Source organism: Monodon monoceros, unplaced genomic scaffold (assembly GCF_005190385.1).
Source record: "Monodon monoceros isolate NGI ecotype Baffin Bay Population unplaced genomic scaffold, NGI_Narwhal_1 Super_Scaffold_20, whole genome shotgun sequence".
Lineage (NCBI taxonomy): Eukaryota > Metazoa > Chordata > Mammalia > Artiodactyla > Monodontidae > Monodon > Monodon monoceros.
In genome coordinates this window covers 6,915,061-6,937,371 of record NW_021703777.1, presented here as the reverse complement: position 1 = coordinate 6,937,371, position 22,311 = coordinate 6,915,061, and the positions used below count along the sequence as shown (strand labels likewise).

At 39.2% G+C, this 22,311-nt stretch overlaps 1 protein-coding gene across 3 annotated transcripts in view; it reads left to right on the top strand.

Moving 5' to 3' along the window:
• The window catches only part of SPARCL1 (SPARC like 1), a 53,732-nt gene extending 38,048 nt beyond the window's left edge, over positions 1–15,684 (top strand). For all 3 annotated transcript variants that reach the window (XM_029235796.1, XM_029235795.1, XM_029235794.1), the window contains 4 exons: positions 1,291–1,427; positions 3,539–3,687; positions 4,519–4,667; positions 15,234–15,684. In XM_029235796.1, coding sequence (XP_029091629.1) covers positions 1,291–1,427; positions 3,539–3,687; positions 4,519–4,667; positions 15,234–15,262 — 464 coding nt within the window. In that variant the 3' untranslated portion in view covers positions 15,263–15,684. The remainder of the gene's footprint in view (positions 1–1,290; positions 1,428–3,538; positions 3,688–4,518; positions 4,668–15,233) is intronic.
• Positions 15,685–22,311: the final 6,627 nt, after the last annotated feature.

The following is a 22,311-nucleotide window of genomic DNA, read 5'->3' as shown; positions in this document are numbered from 1 at the left end:
GACTGGGTTGGAACCTTGGCATTGTTTTTTCACTTGTTTTCAAAGTAACCGAGACAATTGTAATGTGCAGTCAGCGTTCAGAACCACTATGATAATGTTATCCGCTTAATAACTGAGATGAATCATTGGAATTTTGTTAAATTAGTCGTCCTCTTCCAAAAGCTAAGCCTTTGCCAAGAAGTTTTAGTGACAGCATAGTCCTCCAGAAGTTTTTGAAATTGTCTTCCTTCCCCAGGATACTCTCAATTGTGTTTGGATCTCCTGGTCGCTAAGTGATTCTCCACATTAGCAGTGCTCACTAACCTCGCCTGTCTTTCCAGACACATGAGAGGATTCAGTTTCTCAGCCCCCTTGATGTTAGATGCAGCCATATGAGTTGCTTTGTCCAGTGCAATGTGAGCAAGAATCATCCATGGGAGCTCTGGACAGAGCATTTAAGAGCTGGTGTATGGCTCTCCATGCCGTCTTCAGCTCGTGTTGAGATGATGCTGAATGGCGGTGTCTCCCCCATCCTGAGCCCCAGAGAAACAGATGAGCAGAACTCTCCTGCCAACTTATAGGGGACATGTAGCAGGATGGAGAGATAAACATTTGATGTGATGTACGACATACTAGTCAACACTGCTGTATATGGTATATTTGAAAGTTGCTAAGAGAGTAGATCCTGACAGTTCTCACCACAAGGAAATAAAAAACTCAAGCTAACTATATGAGGTTATGAACGTTTAACTAAACTAATGATTACTGTGGTAATCATTACACAATATATGTATGTCAAGTCATTATGCTGCACACCTTAAACTTACAGTGTGGTATGTCAGTTATATTTCAATAAACCTGAAAAAAAATGTTTGTTCCTTTAAGCCACTGAGATTTAACATTATTGCCACAGTATAAGCTAACTGCTGCCTTCTGCTCTTTTCTCCTAATAAATAGCTCTTGTGACCTCCACCTCTGAATTCCAACTCTCTGATTCTAGAGTAGTGGTTCTCAGCCCTGGCTGCACATCACAATTGCTTCTGGAGCTTTTAAAACATCCTGATGCCCAGGCTCCACCCCCAGATCAATCAAATCAGGATTTCTTTGAAAGGAAGCTGGCATCTGGTATGTTTCTAAAACACTCCTGGCAATTCTGTTATGGTGCCAGGGTTAAGGACCACTGTTGTGATGCAGGGGCAGTGAGGATGCTGTCAGTCACCGGAAGTTGTCAAGCGTCCTGTTATGAGGACTTTCCTTGGGACCGGAGTAAGACCCAAAAATTAAAATCAATTTACTTTCTGCCTGGAACAGCTATTCCTGCTTGTACCGACTTTGAAGTGACCCAGTTTCCTCTAAGGATGAGAGACTGGCTCAAGAATATCCTCATGCAGCTTTATGAACCTAACCCTGAGCACGCTGGATATCTAAATGAGAAGCAGAGAAATAAAGTAAGTTATCCACGGCCAGCTACCTAAGCGTCTGTCTACAGGGCTTGAGGAAAAAAGCGTCAGGGGACGGGGCAGGGTGGAGGGGTATATCAGCCCTTCCTCTGCATATCAGAAACCACACCTGGTTAACACCCACGGATTAACAGAATAGTAGTGGTCATTATTCACGCCTCAAAGTTTGGGACACAGCCAAACCACCCAATTCGTACAGGCAGGGCAGGGGCCTGAGTAAGAGCTCTTGAACTCATCCCTAGAGCAAACTCTGTTGACCAAAGTGAACCTCAGTTCAGCGTTTATATGTTCAGGCCCAGGCATATTATTTAAATCTAAACGTGTTTTTTGCCTTTATAGGCCAGACATAGATTTATGATATAAGGGAAATCCATTATTAACAATGTCAGTAATATATTAAGATTAAAAAGTGCAGAATATTAATCCTAGAAGTTCCCAGGGAAAATTCATTCATCAGATAGTTACTGAGTGTATACCAGGTACCTGGAATTGATTTACATGCTGGAAATACAGCAAGGGACCAAACAAAAATCTCTGCCTTCATGAGCCTACATTCTAGGCAAAGAGATGATATATACTTATATACACATGTATGCAAATATGAACATAATGGCAGGTGGGATGAAACATGCTATAAAGAAAAAAACAAACAAACATGTGGGGGGGTGTGCATTAACTGTGTCAAATGCTGTTTACAGGTTGTTAAGATGGGGACTGAGAGTTGGCCCCTGATTTGGCACATGACAGTCATAGTTGACCATGACAGGAGTTGTTTTTGCAAGAGAAAAGCCCGAATGGATAGGGTTCAAAAGAGAATAGGAGGAATGATGTAAAAGCAGCAAGTATAGAAGACACTTCGCTGTAAAGGGGAAAAGTGAAATGGGTGGCAGGTGGACAGGAATGTGAGTTCAAGGATCCTATCTACCAGCGGGAGGTGACAGAGGATGTTTGTATGCCTCTGGAAATAATCCAGTAAAGAAGGAAGCGTGCCCAACTGCCACAGGGTATTCTTGAGTAGATGAGAAGGGGTGAGCTTCTGAGCACCAGTGAGCGGCTGGGCTTAGTAGATGAGGAGCGAAGGAATTTCACGCATGGTGACAAGGAGAGAAATTGGTAGATGTGTTCATGAGAACAAGTAGAAGTTCTGTTCTGATTGCTTCCAGTTACTCAGTGCACTAATTGGTAACGTCACAAGCTGGTAGTTTTATATGCATTGCCCCTAAATAATTTCTATCCTCTCTCTTTAACAACGCATTGCCACAGACAGCCTTGAGAGCATTAGATACAAAACAGGGAAATTTCAAGGGGGGTGCCAAGCAGCATCACGCCAGGGCTGACCTGAGCCGCAGCAGGCACTGGATGCAAATACATAAAGGATTAAGAATGGAGTATGCCAGGACTTCCCCGGTGGTCCAGGGGTAAAGAATCCGTCTTCCAATGCAGGGAAGGCAGGTTTGATCCCTGGTCAGGGAACTAAGATCCCACATGCCGCGGTGCAACTAAGCCCGCGCGCCACAACTACTGAGCTCACACGCCTCAACTAGAGCCCGAGTGCCGCAAACTACAGAGCCCATGCACCCTGGAACTGGCACGCCACAGCAGCAGAGCCCACGCCGCAGCTAGGGAGAAGCCTGCGTACCACAACGAAGAGCCCACGTGCCTCAACTAAGACCCGATGCAGCCAAAAATAAGTTTAATTAATTAATAATAAATCTTAAAAAAAAAAAAAAGAATGGAGTATGCCAGTGGGGAAGAACAGAACTTTTCACCAACAAATGAACAATTTTGTCTAGGTCCGTTCAGTCCTTTTCATTAAAACCTTTTCATAGTTTTAAGAAATATGAGGAACATCACTTGGTTAAAAGATCAAACAAAGTCTTAAACTTCTTCTGAAAACCCCAGGGTTTTTTAAATGTTAGCTGTTATTCTATGCAGAAAGCTGTAGTGTTGATTAGAAGGCATGTAATTTGTTCTCAAATAACATTCTGGTTTTGTTTTCCTCTGTCATGTTAGGAATACTCTTCAAGTAAAGTTTAGCAAGTGATAATTCCTTTACACTTGTCTGATTCTCTAATGATCATCTCCCTTCCTAATCTCAGGTCAAGAAAATTTACCTGGATGAAAAGAGACTCCTGGCTGGGGACCACTCACTTGACCTTCTCTTAAGAGACTTTAAGAAAAACTACCACATGTATGTGTATCCGGTACACTGGCAGTTCAGTGAGCTGGATCAACATCCTAGGGACAGGTAAACACTTTCCGCTTTCCCATTAACTAGGTCATCTCCCTGATACAATGTCTAGTTATCTATACCCAAGAATTCTAAACAGATTTACAAAACTTCCCAGTTCCATTTTAGAACACAGAAATGTCAAGCAAATACGGTTATGAGTCTAAACACAAAGCTGCTTTGAGGGACTTCCCTGGCCGTCCAGTGGTTAAGATTTCGCCTTCCAATGCAGGGGGTGTGGGTTTGATCCCTGGGCAGGGAGCTAAGATCCCACATGCCTCGCAGCCAAAAAACCAAAACATACAACAGAAGCAATATTGTAGCAAATTCAATAAAGACTTTAAAAATGGTCCACATCCAAAAAATTTAAGAAAAGTGCTGCTTTGACCATAACAGAATATGGCCACAATTCCACAAGCTCCCAAGTTTCCACGTTAGGGTCCAGCCTCCCGAGAGGCTCTTTCCACTCTTCCTCATTCTTGATCCTAAATTCTGAAGCTAATCTGATTGGCCCCAGTTGGATTAAGCACCTACGTCTGGAATGATCCGGTACGGCCGGTGGTAAGAGCCAGGTTGTATAAACATGATTGTTGGGATGCAGCCCTATAAATTTAGGGTGGAGGGAGGATAGTTCCTAGGGAAGAAGGAAACCTTATGAATTGACATCCCAAAAGCTGTCTGTCTTACCCACAAATCGTTTATTTCATTTGTAGCTCTTCACGAACGCACTCCTTATTTGCCATCCTCAGCAGCCTTGGGGAAGAAAAATGCCCTTGGTGATCGTAAGAGTTAGCTCTTCATACACAAGTTAGTAACCCAGCTAACTGGCTGCCATTTATCTCATTGCAGGGTCTTGACCCACTCTGAGCTTGCTCCTTTGCGGGCATCTCTGGTGCCCCTGGAACACTGCATAACGCGCTTCTTTGAAGACTGTGACCCCAACAAGGATAAGCACATCACCCTGGAGGAGTGGGGTCACTGCTTTGAAATTAAAGAAGGTAAATTCATCATCAACCCAGGGAGAGGGGTGTCCTCTTCTCCAGATAAGCCCTAAGCCCGCAGCCCTCATAGACAGGTCCTGCTGTGTGTTCAAATTGAAACCTAGAGACTACAGGGTGGCAGACTGCAAGCTTATTTCTTACTCCCTTTATGATCTCTGTTTCAAAGTGTAGCAAGGGTGAATATTTAAGGGGTAACTACACCGAGGCCTCAGAAATTGGCTAAGCCTAAGAAAGTGATGTGAATCCAGAGAGCTGCGCCAAATCTCCGAAGGCTACCTTTCTACGGAAGGAAGGAAGGGCTTTATATCCTTCCTTAACCTGAGTATTGGGCCAAACTTTAAAAAATCATATGTGAAGAGTAAAACAGCAAGCTTGATTCTGAAAATGGGAGATGCCAGAAGAATCTTAGAATTGATTACCAACACACTAAAGATTGTCACCAGTTGTGCCCAGGTGTTATTCCTTTAATCCAAAAGGAATTCCCCCTGCAGCGGAGGAATTTAAATTTAGACATTTGTTTTGCTAGGTTATGTCTTAATGTACTTCCTTTTCTTTTCCTAAGTTACAGTTGATTTTTATGAGCAAGGCTGTTTTTTAATAATCGAGATATGAAAGGTGTTCAAACAATGAGCAATCAAAACTGCTCACAGAATGTAAATCAACAATGAACATCAGATCTGTAAAGCAGAGGCTTTACCCATGTGTTCACGACATACGTATATGTAGGATGACTACGCAGCCAAGAAATAAAGAAACGTAAGTTCATCAAAGGTCAGAGTTTCCCCCAAAGAGGTAACTTGTGTGAACTTCACTCTAAAAATATTCTTTATGCATATGTATGATGGCTTGAAATTGGAAAGAAAGAGTTGGAATATGAGGATTTAGTTATTTACTGATAAATAGATAAGCAGAAAAGGTCCTTTTCCTCTACAGTGTTATTCTGTGAAATAAGTACAACTGCAATGAGCAAAGAATGAATCTTTTTGTAAGCACCTAGTTCTGTGTATTAGTTGTCCATTTCTGCACAACAAATTACCCTAAAGATTAGAAGCTTAAAATCTCTCTCAACGTTTCTAAGGATTAGGAATCCGGGAGGACCTTACCTGGATGGATCTGCCTTAGGATCTGCTCTAAGCTCACTTACATGGCTATTGGTAGGAGGCTTCAGTTCCTCACCATGTGGTCCTTTGCGCAGTACTGCTCATGACATGGTATCTGGTTTCCTCCAGAGCAAGTGATCAGAGACAGAGATAGAAAGAGAGAGAAGAGAGTCCAAGACAGAAGCCGCAGTTCCCTGTAGGACTAATCTCATGAGTGACATATTTCTGCCATATTCTGTTTGTCACACAGTCTAACCCTGCTACAATGTGGGAGGAGACCACAGGAGATGGGGATCATTGGGGGCCAGAGTGGAGACTGTCGACCCCATACTGTTTACATCCTATTAACATCAATAGGAAATTAACAGGCAATTAAGACCCAGTCTCATGCAAATAATGCCAATTTCCTTTCTAACACCTATTCTATAAGCACAGTACTTACAAATTCATATACATCCCTTAAAATGGCTAACAATGTTTTTTCCAATTCCCATGTTGAAAAGATAAAATGTACCCAAGGACAGCTGCCCCGAGCCCTCCCCTCCACCATTATCAAGAAAAAAACTTAGCTGGGACAGGACATATTTATGAATGCCCTTTTACATGGCACGTGGTTTTAAAGGAGTGATCCAAAGGCAAATTTAAAGAGACCATTTAAGGAAACCAGTTGCACTTCACTGTTCATTTCAAAACTTCTGGCAGCTCTTCAGCATATGAGCCTACTCAGGCCCTGTGCTGGGTGGTTGTCTGGGAGAAGCAGGAAGGGCTTAAATTCTGTGACTCGCAAAGCTCCTAACGTTCTTGTTTGTTCACTGTGGTTTGGCCATGATTACATTTTGAAGAAGGGAAAGAATTATCACACAATAAGCCAGTAAAGCACATATTAAATATTCAGTCAGGACATGTAAACAAGTTACTGCTTTGGGATTCAGCTAGGGAAAGAAAAAAAATGTCTATTTGTAAGCATACAAATGTATTCCCTCAGGACGGAGGAATCCACAGGACAAGATAAATTGTAGCCAGTGTTGTCCTGAATGTTAACCTCCTTTGCTCTGAACTAGATGCGCTCAAATATTCCAGCTCTGTTATTAACTAGCTATGCAAATTACGGCATGCCACTTATCCTCAGCAAGTCTCATTTTCCTTGTGTGTAAAAATGGGATTCAATTACGAGGTGAAGGAGTCTTATTTATTTAGTGCCTATGACATACTGTGGATTAACATATATCCACATTAATCTTTAGGAAAACCTTTCAAGCTAGACGAACAGGGGAAACGAGTCACATCATGCAGGTCCTACTAAGCCAGTTAAAGACATTATCCTCACAGTACTGGAGGATCCCCAAAGGGTTTTTAACAAGGGAGTGATTTCACTGGATTTGTACTTAAGAAAGATTCTTTTGGTTACATTGTGGATAAGCCAGAGAACTGTTGTGGTGAACCCAGGCAAAAGTTGATGAGAACCTGATTTAGGGCAGTTATAGTAGGGAAAAAGAAAAGTAAACATATTCCAATATATTTTAAAATATCAATATATTCAAGATATAGTTGAGAATATAAACATATTCAAGATGTACAGTATGCAGAAATAATAAGACAGTGTTTCATAGGAAATACGTGGAGGCAGGAAGCAGGCAGTTAGGTTGAGAGGAAGAGAAGTACAATGCCTAGGTTCCTGGCACAGGCCAGGCAGGGTGAGGAGAGGTACCTTCCACTGAGACAGAAAACACAAGAACAGAAGCAGGTTTGGGGGGAAAAGATAAATTCCATTTGGGACACATTAAATTTTGAAGTCGCTGGGTGACAACGTACAGTTGATAGTTGAGGGACTTCCCTGGGGGTCCAGTGGTTAAGATTCTGCACTTGCAATGCAAGCGGCGGGGGTTCGATCCCTGGTCAGGGAGCTAAGAGCCCACAGGCTGTGCAGCACTGCCAAGAAAATAAAAATGAAAAAAAAAGATAGTTGGATATGTGGGTCTGCTTTTCAAGACAGAATTTAGGAATTGAAATACAAATGTGGGGATTGTGAGCATACAGAAAATAATTGATACCAGGGAAGGAAATTAATTTTCTTAGGAAAATGTGCTGAGTTACATGGAAAAGGGTTTTGGGTTGAATACCAAGGAACAACATCTAGATGATGGATACAGGAGGAAGAAGGAGTACATGAAGCAGAATGAAAAGTCTCCTGAAAGAAAAAAGAAAAGAGGATAGTGGGCTTCCCTGGTGGCGCAGTGGTTGAGAGTCCGCCTGCCGATGCAGGGGACGCGGGTTCGTGCCCCGGTCCGGGAAGATCCCACATGCCGCGGAGCGGCTGGGCCCATGAGCCATGGCCGCTGAGCCTGCGTGTCCGGAGCCTGTGCTCCCCAACGGGAGAGGCCACAATAGTGAGAGGCCCGCGTAATGCAAAAAAAAAAAAGAGGATAGTGCCATATCTAAGGAGGTGTTTCAAAGAGGAGGAAGAGGTCACAGTGCTAAATGCTGCTGAGATGTCAAGTAAGGTAAAAGACTGAGAATATTCATTGGACATAGAAATAAGGATACCCTGGATGGCATTGGAAGAGCAGTTTTTGTGGAATGGTAGAGATGGAAGCAAGACACATAAGAAAGAAGAGGAGATAAGAAAGGCTAAAGAGTGAAGGTTTGAAAGCGGGAATGAGCTAGAGAGGGATATAGAGTTGAGGGAAGCATTTTTGAGAATAAAAGAGGCTTGAGCTCTTATCATTTATTCATGCATTCATTCCTTCAACAAGTCTTTACTGGTGGTCTACATAGTACCAGGCACTGTTCTCAAGGCTAGGTATGCAGCATATTTATACATTAATAGGAAGGGCCTGGTAAAAAAAAAAAAAAAGGAAAGATTGAGGATATAAGAAAAAAAGAGGAAAATAAGGGAGAATTCTGAGATCAGAAGAGATCCTGAGCACAGGCAGAGGGTTAGCCTCCAAGTCAACAGGAGGGACATCTCTCATCTGAACAGAAAGAAGACAGCAAGATGGCGGAGTAGAAGGACGTGCCCTCACTCGCTCATGCAAGAGCACTGGAATCACAACTAACTGCTGAACAATCATCGACAGGAAGACACTGGAACTCACCAAAAAATATACACCACATCCACAAAGGAGAAGGTGCCATGAGACAGTAGCAGGGGCACAATCATGATAAAATCAAATCCCATAACTGCTAGGTGGGTGCAAACTGGAGAACAATTATAGCACAGAAGTCCATCCACTGGAGTGAAGGTGCTGAGCCCCACGTCAGGCTTCCCAACCTGGGGGTCCAGCAACAGGAGGAGGAATTCCCAGAGAATCAGACTTTGAAGGCTAGTGGGATTTGATTGCAGGACTTTGACAGGTGTGGGGGAAACAGAGACTCCACTCTTGGAGGGCACACACAAAGTAGTGTGTGCATTGGGACCCAGGGGAAGGAGCAGTGACCCCAGAGGAGACTGAACCAGACCTACCTGCTAGTGTTGGAGGGTCTTCTGCAGAGGCGGGGGGCAGCGGTGGCTCACCACAGGGACAAGGACACTGGCAGCAGAAGTTCTGGGAAGTACTCCTTGGCGTGAGCCCTCCCAGAGTCTGCTATTAGCCCCACCAAAGGGCCTGTAGCCTCCAGTGCAGGGTCACCTCAGGCCAAACAACCAACAAGGAGGGAACTCATCCCCACCCATCAGCAGACAAGCGGATTAAAGTTTTTCTGAGCTCTGCCCACCAGAGCAACACCCAGCTCTACCTACCACCAGTCCCTCCCATCAGGAAGCCTGCACAAGCCTCTTAGGTAGCCTTATCCACCGCAGACAGCAGAAGCAAGAAGAACTACAATCCTGCAGCCTGTGGAATGAATACCACATTCACAGAAAGATAGACAAGGTGAAAAGGCAGAGGGCTATGTACCAGATGAATAAACAAGATAAAACCCCAGAAAAACAACTAAATGAACTGGAGATAGGCAACCTTCCAGAAAAAGAATTCAGAATAATGATAGTAAAGATAATCCAGGACCTCGGAAAAAGAATGGAGGCAAAGATCGAGAAGATGAAAGAAATGTTTAACAAAGACCTAGAAGAATTAAAGAATAAACACTTAGAAAAATTAAAGAACAAACCAACGGAGATGAACAATATAATAACTGAAATGAAAAATACACTAGAAGGAATCAATAGCAGAATAACTGAGGCAGAACAATGGATAAGTGACCTGGAAGACAGAATGGTGGAATTCACTGCAATGGAACAGAATAAAGAAAAAGGAACAGAAAGAAATGAAGACAGCCTAAGAGACCTCTGGGACAACATTAAACACACCAACATTTGCATTATAGGGGTCCCAGAAGAAGACGAGAAAGAGAGAGAGAGAGAGAGAAAGGGGACCCGAGAAAATATTTGAAGAGATTATAGTTGAAAACTTCCCTAACATGGGAAAGGAAATAGCCACCCAAGTCCAGGAAGTGCAGAGAGTCCCATAAAGGATAAATTCAAGGAGAAACATGCCAAGACACATACCAATCGAACTGACAAAAATTAAAGACAAAGAAAAATTATTAAAAGCAACAAGGGAAAAATGACAAACAACATACAAGAGAATGTACATAAGGTTAATAATTGATTTCTCAGCAGAAACTCTACAAGCCAGAAGGGAGTGGCACGATATATTCAAAGTGATGAAAGGGAAAAACCTACAACCAAGATTACTCTAGCCAGCAAAGATCTCATTCAGATTCGATGGAGAAATCAAAACTTTACAGACAACCAAAAGCTAAGAGAATTCAGCACCACCAGACCAGCTCTACAACAAATGTTAAAGGAACTTCTCTAGGCAGGAAACACAAGAGAAGGAAAAGACCTACAATAGCAAAGCCAAAACAATTAAGAAAATGGTAATAGGAACATACATATCGATAATTAGCTTAAATGTAAATGGATTAAATGCTCCAAAAAAAAGACATAGACTGACTGATGGATACAAAAGCAAGACCCATATATATGCTGTCTACAAGAGACCCACTTCACACCTAGGGACAAGTACAGACAGAAAGTGAGGGGATGGAAAAAGATATTCCATGTAAATGGAAATCAAAAGAAAGCTAGAGTAGCAATTCTCATTTCAGAAAAATTAAACTTTAAAATAAAGACTATTACAAGAGACAAAGAAGGACACTACGTAATGATCAAGGGGTCAATCCGAGAAGAAGATAAAACAATTGTAAATATTTATGCATGCAAGATAGGAGCACCTCAATACATAAGGCAAATGCTAACAGCCATAAAAGGGGAAATCGACAGTAACACAATAGTAGTAGGGGACTTTAACACCCCACGTTCACCAATGGACAGATCATCCAAAACAAAAATAAATAAGGAAACAGAAGCTTTAAATGACACAATAGACCAGATAGATTTAATTGATATTTATAGGAGATTCCATCTGAAAACAGCAGATAACACTTTCTTCTCAAGTGTACATGGAACATTCTCCAGGATAGGTCATCTTGGGTTACAAATCAAGCCTCAGTAAATTTAAGAAAATTGAAATCATATCAAGCATCTTTTCTGACCACAACACTATGAGATTAGAAATCAATTACAGGGAAAAAAACGTAAAAAACACAAACACATGGAGGTTAAACAATACATTACTAAATAACCAAGAGATAACTGAAGAAATCAAAGAGGAAATCAAAAAATACCTAGAGACGAATGACAACAAAAACACGATGATCCAAAACTTTTGGGATGCAGCAAAAGCAGTTCTAAGAGGGAAGTTTATAGCAATACAAACCTACCTCAAGAAACAAGAAAAATCTCAAATAAACAATCTAACCTTACACCTAAAGCAATTAGAGAAAGAAGAACAAAACCCAAAGTTAGTAGAAGGAAAGAAATCATAAGGATTAGAGCAGAAATAAATGAAATAGAAACAAAGAAAACAATAGCAAAGATCAATAAAACTAAAAGATGATTCTTTGAGAAGATAAACAAAATTGATAAACCTTTAGCCAGACTTATCAAGAAAAAGAGAGAGAGGACTCAAATCAATGAAATTAGAAATGAAAAAGGAGAAGTTACAACGGACACTGCAGAAATACAAAGCATCATAACAGACTACTACAGGCAACTCTGTGCTAATACAATGGATAATCTGGAAGAAATGGACAAATTCTTAGAAAGGTATAATCTTCCAATACTGAACCAGGAAGAAATAGAAAACATGAACAGACCAATCACAAGTAATGAAATTGAAACTGTGATTAAAAATCTTCCAACAAACAAAAGTCCAAGACCAGATGACTTCACAGGTGAATTCTATCAAACATTTAGAGAAGAGCTAACATCCATCCTTCTCAAACTCTTCCAAACAACTGCAGAGGAAGGAACGCTCCCAAACTCATTGTACAAGGCCACCATCATCCTGATATTAAAACCAAAGATACTACAAAAAAAGAAAATTACAAACCAATATCACTGATGAATATAGATGCAAAAATCCCCAACAAAATACTAGCAAACGGAATCCAACAGCACATTAAAAGATTCATACACCATGATCAAGGAGGATTTATCCCAGGGATGCAAGGAATCTTCAATGTACACAAATCAATCAATGTGAAAAACCATATTAACCAATTGAAGAATAAAAACCATATGATCATCTCAATAGATGCAGAAAAAAAACTGTTGACAAAATTCAACACCCATTTATGATAAGAACTCTCCAGAAAGTGGGCATTGAGGGAACCTACCTCAACATAATAAAAGCCATATATGACAAACCCACAGCAAACGTCATTCTCAGTGGTGAAAAACCGAAAGCATTTCCTCTAAGATCAGGAACAAGACAAGGATGTTCACTCTCGCCACTGTTATTCAACATAGTTTTGGAAGTCCTAGCCATGGTGATCACAGAAGAAAAAGAAATAAAAGGAATCCAAACTGGTAAAGAAAAAGTAAAGCCGTCACTCTTTGCAGATGACATGACACTACATAGAGAATCCTAAATATGTCACCAGAAAACTACTAGAGCTGATTGATGAATTTGGCAAGGTTCTTCATTGCATTCTTATACACTACCAATAAAAGATCAGAAAGAGAAATTAAGGAAACAATCCCAGTCACCATTGCAACAAAAAGAACAAAATACCTAGGAATAAACCTACCTAAGGAGGTAAAATACCTGTACTCCAAAAACTATAAGACACCGATGAAAGAAATCAAAGATGACACAAACAGATGGAGAGAGATAGCATGTTCTTGGACTGGAAGAATCAATATCGTGAAAATGACTATTCTACCCAAAGCATTCTACAGATTGAATGAAATCCCTATCAAATTACCAATGGCGTTTTTTATAGAACTAGAACAAAAAATTTTAAAATTTGTATGGAGACACAAAAGCAATCTTGAGGGGAAAAAAACGGAGCTGGAGGAATCAGACTCGCTGACTTCAGACTATACTACAAAGCTACAGTAATCAAGACAATATGTTACTGGCCCAGAAACAGAGATATAGATCAATGGAACAGGATAGAAAGCCCAGAGATAAACCCACACACCTATGGTCAACTAATCTATGACAAAGGAGGCAAGGATATACAATGGAGAAAAGACAGTCTCTTCAATAAGTGGTGCTGGCAAAACTGGACAGCCACATGTAAAAGAATGAAAGTAGAACATTCCCTAACACCATACACAAAAATAAACTCGAAATTGATTAAAGAGCTAAATGTAAGACTGGACACTATGAAACTCTTAGAGGAAAACACAGGAAGAACACTCTTTGACATATATCACAGCAAGATCTTTTTTGACCCACCTCCTAGAGTAATGGAAGGAAGTGGATATTGAGCTCATGCAGCTCAATATCAAAAAAATAAACAACCGAATCAAAAAATGGGCAGAAGACCTAAATAGACATTTCTCCAAAGAAGACATATAGATGGCCAAGAGGCACATGAAAAGCTGCTTAACATCACTAATTATTAGAGAAATGCAAATCAAAACTACAATGAGGTATCACCTCACGCTGGTTAGCATGGGCGTCATCAGAAAATCTACAAACAACAAATGCTGGAGAGGGTGTGGAGAAAAGGGAATCCTCTTCCACTGTTGGTGGGAACGTAAATTGATACAGCCACTATGGAGAACAGTATGGAGTTCCCTTAAAAAACCAAAAATAGAATTACCATGTGACCCAGCAATCCCACTACTGGGCATATACCCAGAGAAAACCATAATTCAAACAGACACATGCACCCCAATGTTCATTGCAGCACTATTTACAATAGCCAGGACATGGAAGCAACCTGAATACCCATTGACAGATGAATGGATAAACATGTGGTACATGTATACAATGGAATATTACCCAGCCATAAAAAGGAACGAAATTGGGTCATTTGTAGAGATGTGGATGGACCCAGAGACTGTCATACAGAGTGAAGTAAGTCAGAAAGAGAAACACAAATGTTGTATATTAACGCATATATGTGGAATCTAGAAAAATGGTACAGATGAACCAGTTTGCAGGGCAGAAATAGAGACACAGATGTAGAGAAGAAATGTATGGACACCAAGGGGGAAAGCGGTGGCGGGGCTGGGGGGAGAAGGAGGTGGTGGTGGTGGTGGTGGTGGTGGGATGAATTGGAAGATTGGGATTGACAAATATACACTAATATGTATAAAGTAGATTAATAAGAACCTGCCGTATAAAAATAAATCAATTTAATTTAATATAATATAAAAAAAGAAGACAAAACGTATGAGTGCCAATATGAGTAAATTTATAAGTAAGAAGACTATTATCCCTACTTTACAAGTGAAGCCAGTGTCACAAGAAATACAGCAAAAGTCTGTAATCTTTCCCTCTCTTGGGGCAAGAGGAAAACTTACATTGGGCAGGAAAACTACTTGGTGTCCCAGACGGGGTAGTATGTTTCAGATTAATCTGCTTTAGGTATCTGTTCAAGAATTATTAAGGGTGGGCCACAATGCTAAGGAGTGGTCTTATATCCCCCAGAAGATGCTGTCTTCTTCCATTAGTGTGGCAACAAGTTCTTTTACAATTACTTGATTGGAAATTTGATATAACTGGCGCTATACTTCTATTTATTTTGGTTATATTTTAGCAACCCTTACAGATTAGTATACTTGGCACTTATTGCCTGGTTTCCCCTCAACCTCCTCTATCAGTGGTTCTCAACCCTACATCAGAACTACCTGCAGAGCTTTCTAAATGTATACATGCCATTGGCCCACCCATGGGGATGCTGATTCAGGGTGGGGCAGGAGTGAGGCCCAAGGATATATAGCTCTTAAATCTTCACAGGTGATGTTGACGCCCTACCAGGATTGAGAACCACCATCGTACCGCCTTATTGATGGGTTCTCTGATCCCCTAGTCTAACATTGTTTATATTACTGCTCTGGCTACTTTCTAAAAGTATGTTTTGTTTTTGTTTTTTACAGAAGACATAGATGAAAATCTCCTGTTTTGAATTAAGATTTGAAAGAACTCAAACTACCCAGCCTCCTCCTTTGTTCTGACCACTTCTGAAGTATATGCAGTGTGATACTTGTAGATTTATATTTAGCAAAATGCTTGCATGTCTGAGACGACAATGAGAGTAACTGCTTGATAACAGTATATGCACCAGGCATTTAACATTAACTTTGGAAATAAAACTTTAAAATTAAGTAAAGTCAATATACGCAAAATATTGTATACTGTTTGTGAACAGGAGTTTAACTCATCACTCTCTGTATCCATTTATGAGATACTTAAAGATTATAAAACTCGAAAAAATAATTCATTTTGTCCATAATACCATGTGCACTTCAAAAAAGTGAAATAAGCCTCTTTGTTGTTGATGTGTGTTATTTTCAGTTATCTTAATATCCTAATAAAAATCCAAATGTTTACTCAAGTTTATTTCCAGTCATTTACTTGAGCAATTATATGTGAAAGACCAACCCAGGGCTCATACTTCATATCAAACTATAATCATGCTTTCTAGACCCTACTGCTTAAAAAAAAAGGTATGAGTGGTTGGGGAGCTGTTTCTTATGGGAAACAAATATTCAGTTGTTAAATGGTAGTTGCTCATGAATGGTTTTTGTCATAATTTAAGTTTAAACATAAAAAAAAAAAGAATTCAAGTGCTTTTCACCAAATTCAATTTAAAATATGGGTGATTGTGCACTGCTTGATGCAACTAATTTTAGCTTTTGTGCAGACGTGCATGTGTGTCTGGGGAAAGGGAGGCCCAGCAAAATCTCTACACATTTCATGTCCGCAGAATAAAGGGAATGTAAAGATAACAGACAGTGGAGAGCCCTGAAGTGTCTTGATGTCCAAGGTAGTCAGAGGTGAATAGTACTAGAATAACTTGATAGCAAGACAATGTGTCATAAGAGAAAATTTGTGTCTTTCTTTGGTCACTTTTTTTTTTTTTTTTTTTGGCCACACCACCACACTGCATGTGGGATCTTAGTTCCCCAACCAGGGATCGAACCCTTGCCCCCTGCAGCAGAAGTGCAGAGTCCTAAACCACTGGACTGCCAGGGAAGTCCCCACATATTTTCCTATCTGAAATGGAATATATCAGTGCAATTGTCTTTATTTTCTTTCAACTAATCAAAAATTTTTTGTTGTTGAGAGGCTTATCTGTGATAGTCACTTAAAGAATATGCCCCCAGGAATTTTATCTGAAGGACACTTATGGAAGAGTTTGTTTTTTATCAGAATAATCTCTGATTAATTTCAAAATTGTATTTTAGCTTTCATACTGTATTGTCTTTTCTTAGCTCAGTGAGTCACTTGTTCTTAACCAGACCACATCACACCAGATCATGTCTAAATAATTAAGTTCAATTTGATTAATTAAAATCTAATTAAGCATTATTTATAATTTCTTCCAACTACAGAAATAATTTTAGGAATTATTCCAAAATTCAGAATGTTTTTACGTGTACCTGCAAAGAAATGTCATGGGAGGTCCTAACTAATTCGAAACCACGTTTCTAATTGTACATTTGTTCGGAATAGTGAAATTAAATTTGGAGGCATTAATTAGACCTAAATTACTATGTTTAATGTTTTAAATACTTTAAGTGTTTTGGAATAGTGAAAAGTGATTTTAATGCGGAGGGCACTACCTATTCACTAAAAATGTTTTATTTGAAAATAAATTTCATTTTGAAATAAAAATATTATTTAATAATAGAAAGTTTTAGAACCTTAAATTTTTCTATTAGTTAAGGCTTCCACATGTATAGCTGCGCTGGATGATATATTGTAAAAGCACTTTAATATTCTTAGTGGTCATAATTCTTAATTGTGAGTTGTTTGCGGTAAAGACATTAATCCCAACCAAGGAGATGAAGTTATTTCTCAGTAATCGGTCTTTAAGCCTATCTCTGTGTAACTGAAATACTTTAGAAGTTGGTGTTCCTAGTCTAAAACCAATTATTCAATTTTGCTTCAAATTCTGTGACTCATATTACCCATGAGCACAAAGACATTAGTAATGTCGCTTAAATACGAGATGGGCATAGAGATTCTAGATCACACTGCTCTTTGAATTTGTTGCCCAAGGACTATTTGAAGCAAAGGTAATTGAAAAGACACAGTATAATTTGGACTGATTCTATCACACTAGGTAAAAGTATTGTTTTGGATAATTTAATGAATAGGTCCACTTATCAAAGGAAGAAATAAAGCCAAGGGTTTGAATCCAGAAGGAAAAAAAATACAAATAAGAAACACGAAAAAGGGAAAGGGAGATAAGCTGCCTAATTTCAGGCAAAATGAAATAGCGTGAAGATAAATCAGAGTTGAATTTCAAATACATAGGTATAAAATAGCTGAAGAGTGACATAAAGGGATGCGACTTTCTTCAGATGATGGGGACAGGTCTTAATAGGAATATGATGAAGTTGATTTTTCTTCCAATTCCAGAGTACAGTGATTTAGTTTGAAACTCCTAAGGTAAGTTAATTTGAATTAAATGTAATTTAAGGCCATATGAAGCTTTGCTTTCAGAATCAGCTGGCCAGTAAAGATCACATTGATTTGCTTCATTGGATTTATTCATATTGCGTTTATGCTCTACCAAGCCATTATGCCTTTCAAGATTTTTCCTATATCATTTCCTTCTTGAAAACTTGCAATTGTCAGTAACAGCATCCAGACCATGTGAAGACCTGGTAGATCTCATGGGGGGGTAGAAGTTCAAGGTGGACTTATTTGTATATTACATAAGAAATCTCACTTGAGCCAGTGGTGTTATATCTCTGATCCTAAGTATGATACGACATTGGTGTTTGAAGATTTGTGGGTAGAGATCACAAGTTCAAATAACTTCAGGGACCAAACAGTACAGGTTGAACTGTGAGATTACAAGGAAGAGTAGTAAGTATATGCAATGTTATGAGCCACAGAATGCATGTCTTGTCTAAAGACAGCTGGTTTTTTAAAAAATATTTATTTATTCATTTTTTAATTTATTTGGCTGTGCTGGGTCTTAGTTGTGGCACACGGGATTTTCGTTGCTGCATGCGGGATCTTCATGGTAGCATGCGGGATCTTCATGGTAGCATGTGGGATCTTTTTTATTTTTCTGTAGTTGTGGCACACGGGATCTTCATTGCAGCATGCAGGATCTTTAGTTGCGGCATGGGAACTCTTAGTTGCAGCATGCATGTGGGATCTAGTTCCCTGACCAGGGATCAAACCCTGGGCCCCATGCATTGGGAGCGCAGCGTCTTAACCACTGGACCACGAGGGAAGTCCCTAAACACTGTTTTTAAGGCACTGATGTAGGTTTACAAAACCTGGATCTAGAGACAGAATTTAGTCTGACCACTATTCAACACCTCTAACTAAACAGTCTATTAATAACGGGAATAAGACTTAGAAAAAACTAAAAATGATCTCCTAACCCTTCAATTCCAGACTCTTCCTTCAGAATGAAATTTCTTATCCTTGCTGGCCTTTTGATAACTTCCACTGCTCTGCCCATCCCTGTGAGTACTGTTACTCAGTTTCCCACTCCATTTCCATTCTAGAGACATCGTATTTCTGGGCTAGAAAGTGTTACCTTTATCTTTTCATTTCACAGAAGAGGAAAGTGGACTCCAGGAAAGTTGTAGAACCAGGAATTTACCACTCTTCTTCAGCCCAAGGGTCTTCCCAGTACAAATCCCAGTTCTACATGCTATTTGCAAGCTGCATGACCTTCAGTGAGGAACTAGCCCATGGCTTCCCAGGCTGTAAAATGAGTTGTAAGAACTACCTCAGAATTGTGCAAGGATGATAAAAATGCATCTAACGCACTTAAGAGTCCTAACTGGAACATAGGAAGCTCTCAAATAAACTTAGCAATATAGAGCAAGCATTCCACAGTGACCTAAGTCTTAATTAGGCAGTTTGAATTGAGTTTCCTTTACAATACCCTTACCCCAAACCATCTCAATATTGATTATAGACATGCGTCCCCATCTATACTAATGAGATCTATGAGTTTAAGCTCTGCTTATTATAGTCTGACTAGGTAGGGTACCTAGTAGGCAGGAACACCTGTCCCCTAAACATTTTGTAACAAAGGAGCCTTCAGAGAAGTGAGGGAGCTTTCAAAATCTGTATTTGGGGATACAAACTTTAAATTTACACTTCCATACTCTCTCCACTTTGAACTGATAAATGCTGAGAATTAAACTCAGAACACTGTTGATTTGAAGATGAAGAGGCATGCAATATGTAATTAATCTTACAAAATGTAAAAAAAAAAAAAGAGAAAACATTCTTTGAAAATAAGTTTAAAGGTAAGAAGTACAAGTTCTAAATCACTGGACAAAATTAATTCAACTCTTCCCTATTAGACTCAACTGCTTTTTATTCCAGGACAGCTACGTCACTGATGCGTATAATGCTCAATCGTGGCTTGTTACCTAGTCTCATTCAGAATAAAATCTCTTTGTAATGAATAACGTATTGCCATATGTTGCTTTACCTTGTTGCTGTTATTGTTTTACAAGCTTGAAACAGTCTGGAGGAAGTTCCAGTGGTCAGGTAAACTTCTGGTTGTATTTTCAAATGACATGTTCATCATTTTAAAAGTTTTCAAATGTTTGGAATGACTGACATCATGTTTCTTATTATAGAGATTTAACTTTTACCTACCACAAGGACCACCATTTTCCCCTCAGATCCCATTTCTCCCACCTCCACAACTGCCCCTGGTAAGCATGGGTTTGGGGAATCCCAAACTGCACAAAGCATTTATTAGTTGGATGATGGTTATAACATTTTCCAAATTTTGACACAGAAATATAAGAGGCCACCAGGCATCAGCTATTCACACTACCCTCCCTGCATAGCTTGTGGTGAAGTGTGACAAAGGAGTAGCAACTTTCCCTCTAAAACTTCAGTGACTTCTTCCAATGTCTCTCTACACTTGCTATCAAAAAGACGTTTACACTGAATTACCCCGACTATGATGAGCTTAGTTACTCTTCATGAAGGGAATGCTAACGTTCTTCTATATTACCTGTTCTTTTTCTTTTTGTAAATAGCCTTGCTGTTTTCTTTTCTCTAAAGTTTTTTCCCCAGCTCTCCAGCTTTTTTTCACAGGTCAAACAATATAATTATTTTGCTCTTCTTGTACCCTCTCCAATCTCTCCTAATATCTGAATTCTTATAATATCTTTTTAATAAAGGCCAGGACAATGCTAAACACATAATAGAGTTACCTTTTTGGTACAGACAGCATTCATTTGGTTAATATTTACTGAGTGTCTACCAAATAATGGGGTCTACAGTGAGTGCTGGAAAAACAAAAAGTATAAATAAGTTCACAATCTGATGAGGAAGAGAGATTTATAAATGAAAAAACAATGTAATTTGGTAAGTGCTTCTAGATGCAAATACAAAACCAGCTGACTTAGGCTATGTGTCAAAGAGTTCCTAACAGAGGAAGGGTAGCCAGGCCAGGTCATGAGAAGTGGAAGGGGCATTCCAGGCAGAAGGAACAGCAAGTGCTGAGAAGGACATGGCAACTTGGGGAAAGAATGACCAGGGCAATGAGGCTGCCACACAGGTTGGCACATGTTAAATAAACAGAATTTAGGCAATGATGTTTTGAAAAGTTCATACACATTTTAAAATAAGCAACTTGTTTAACTTCTTGTCTATCATCTAAAAGTTTTAAAATATGAACACAATTTTGCATAGTTTTTGTTTTTATATCTAAATGTAACAAAACACCTTCCCTTTGCTTATATTTAATTTCGAACTGTTTACTTCTCAACTTTAAGTAGTCTTTTAGAAGTTGTCACTAAAGCTACAGTCCTCAATGGAACATTCTTTCCCTTTAATGTTTTCACATGGCCTAACTGTTAGACACTACATTTCTAAGTTCTTGCATTTATAATTAATTGCTAATTATTTTGGTTCTAGTCAGGGTAAGGTGCGTTGGTTCTTTTCTTTTTCTGAAATCCATACGATTTGGATTTTGCGTTAATTTGTAAATTAACGCAAAATTCTGGAGTCTTGGTTTAGAATTTAGGAATTGCTACTAACGTCCTATGCTTAAAATTATGTAAATTTTTGTGGCAATAAAAAGAATCACTAGTATATGAAACAGAAGCTCTTCCTTCCACCAGATGGCCGAATAGTATGAAAAATCAGGCAAAGATGGCTTACTGTAGAAAAACTGAAGGATTTGCAAGAACTATCAACACAGAAGACAGATTCCTAGGCTTTAGGTTTGACTAATTAAGCAAAATAAGCATACTTCTCGAAAGAAAAACATGATTTGAAATTCACTAGAATCTAATCTCCATTAACTAGAAGATGAACTCCCTGAGAGCACGTAATTGCTCAATAAGTACTGATGGATGGAGGGATGGATGGATGGAGGGATGAGTAAATGAACATACAAGAAAGCTAAAACAAAATGTAGCACCTTATTTTATTCACAATTCACTTTTTTCCTCCTTTTTGTAGATTCCAATTCCTTTTCCATTTCCTAATAATCCAAATCAGGTAATTATACTTAAAGTTTCCTTTAAGAAAGTATTTAAATGAATACAAAACAAAAACTTGAAAATTCTTTAGATTTATTTGGAAAGGAAGTTGATACCAAAAATAATGGTTATTATTCTCCTTTGGGGACAATTAGTGATTGATATTTTGTCTGATTTGAGTCATTTAATGTAAAAATCTCATATATCCTTGAAACCTGAGACCTGAAACTTTCCTTGATCATGTGGAGGGAACCCAGGAGACCAGCAGAAAAGCATTTGAAGTCAAATAATCTGGGGATGCAAGCTCTGTCATTTAACGCTTTGGAGTAATCTTAAACTCCTTTGTGTCTTACTTTCCTTTAGAATATAAAATAGTGAAAAGGAATGATTTATGAAGTCCATTTCACCTCTAAAATTTTGTACTTATATTTGCTCTTAATGGGGGGAAAATTCATTCTTACTGAAATGGAATCTGTCCCAGAAGTCTTTGAACTAGATTTAAGGTTATGGTCAAGGTATA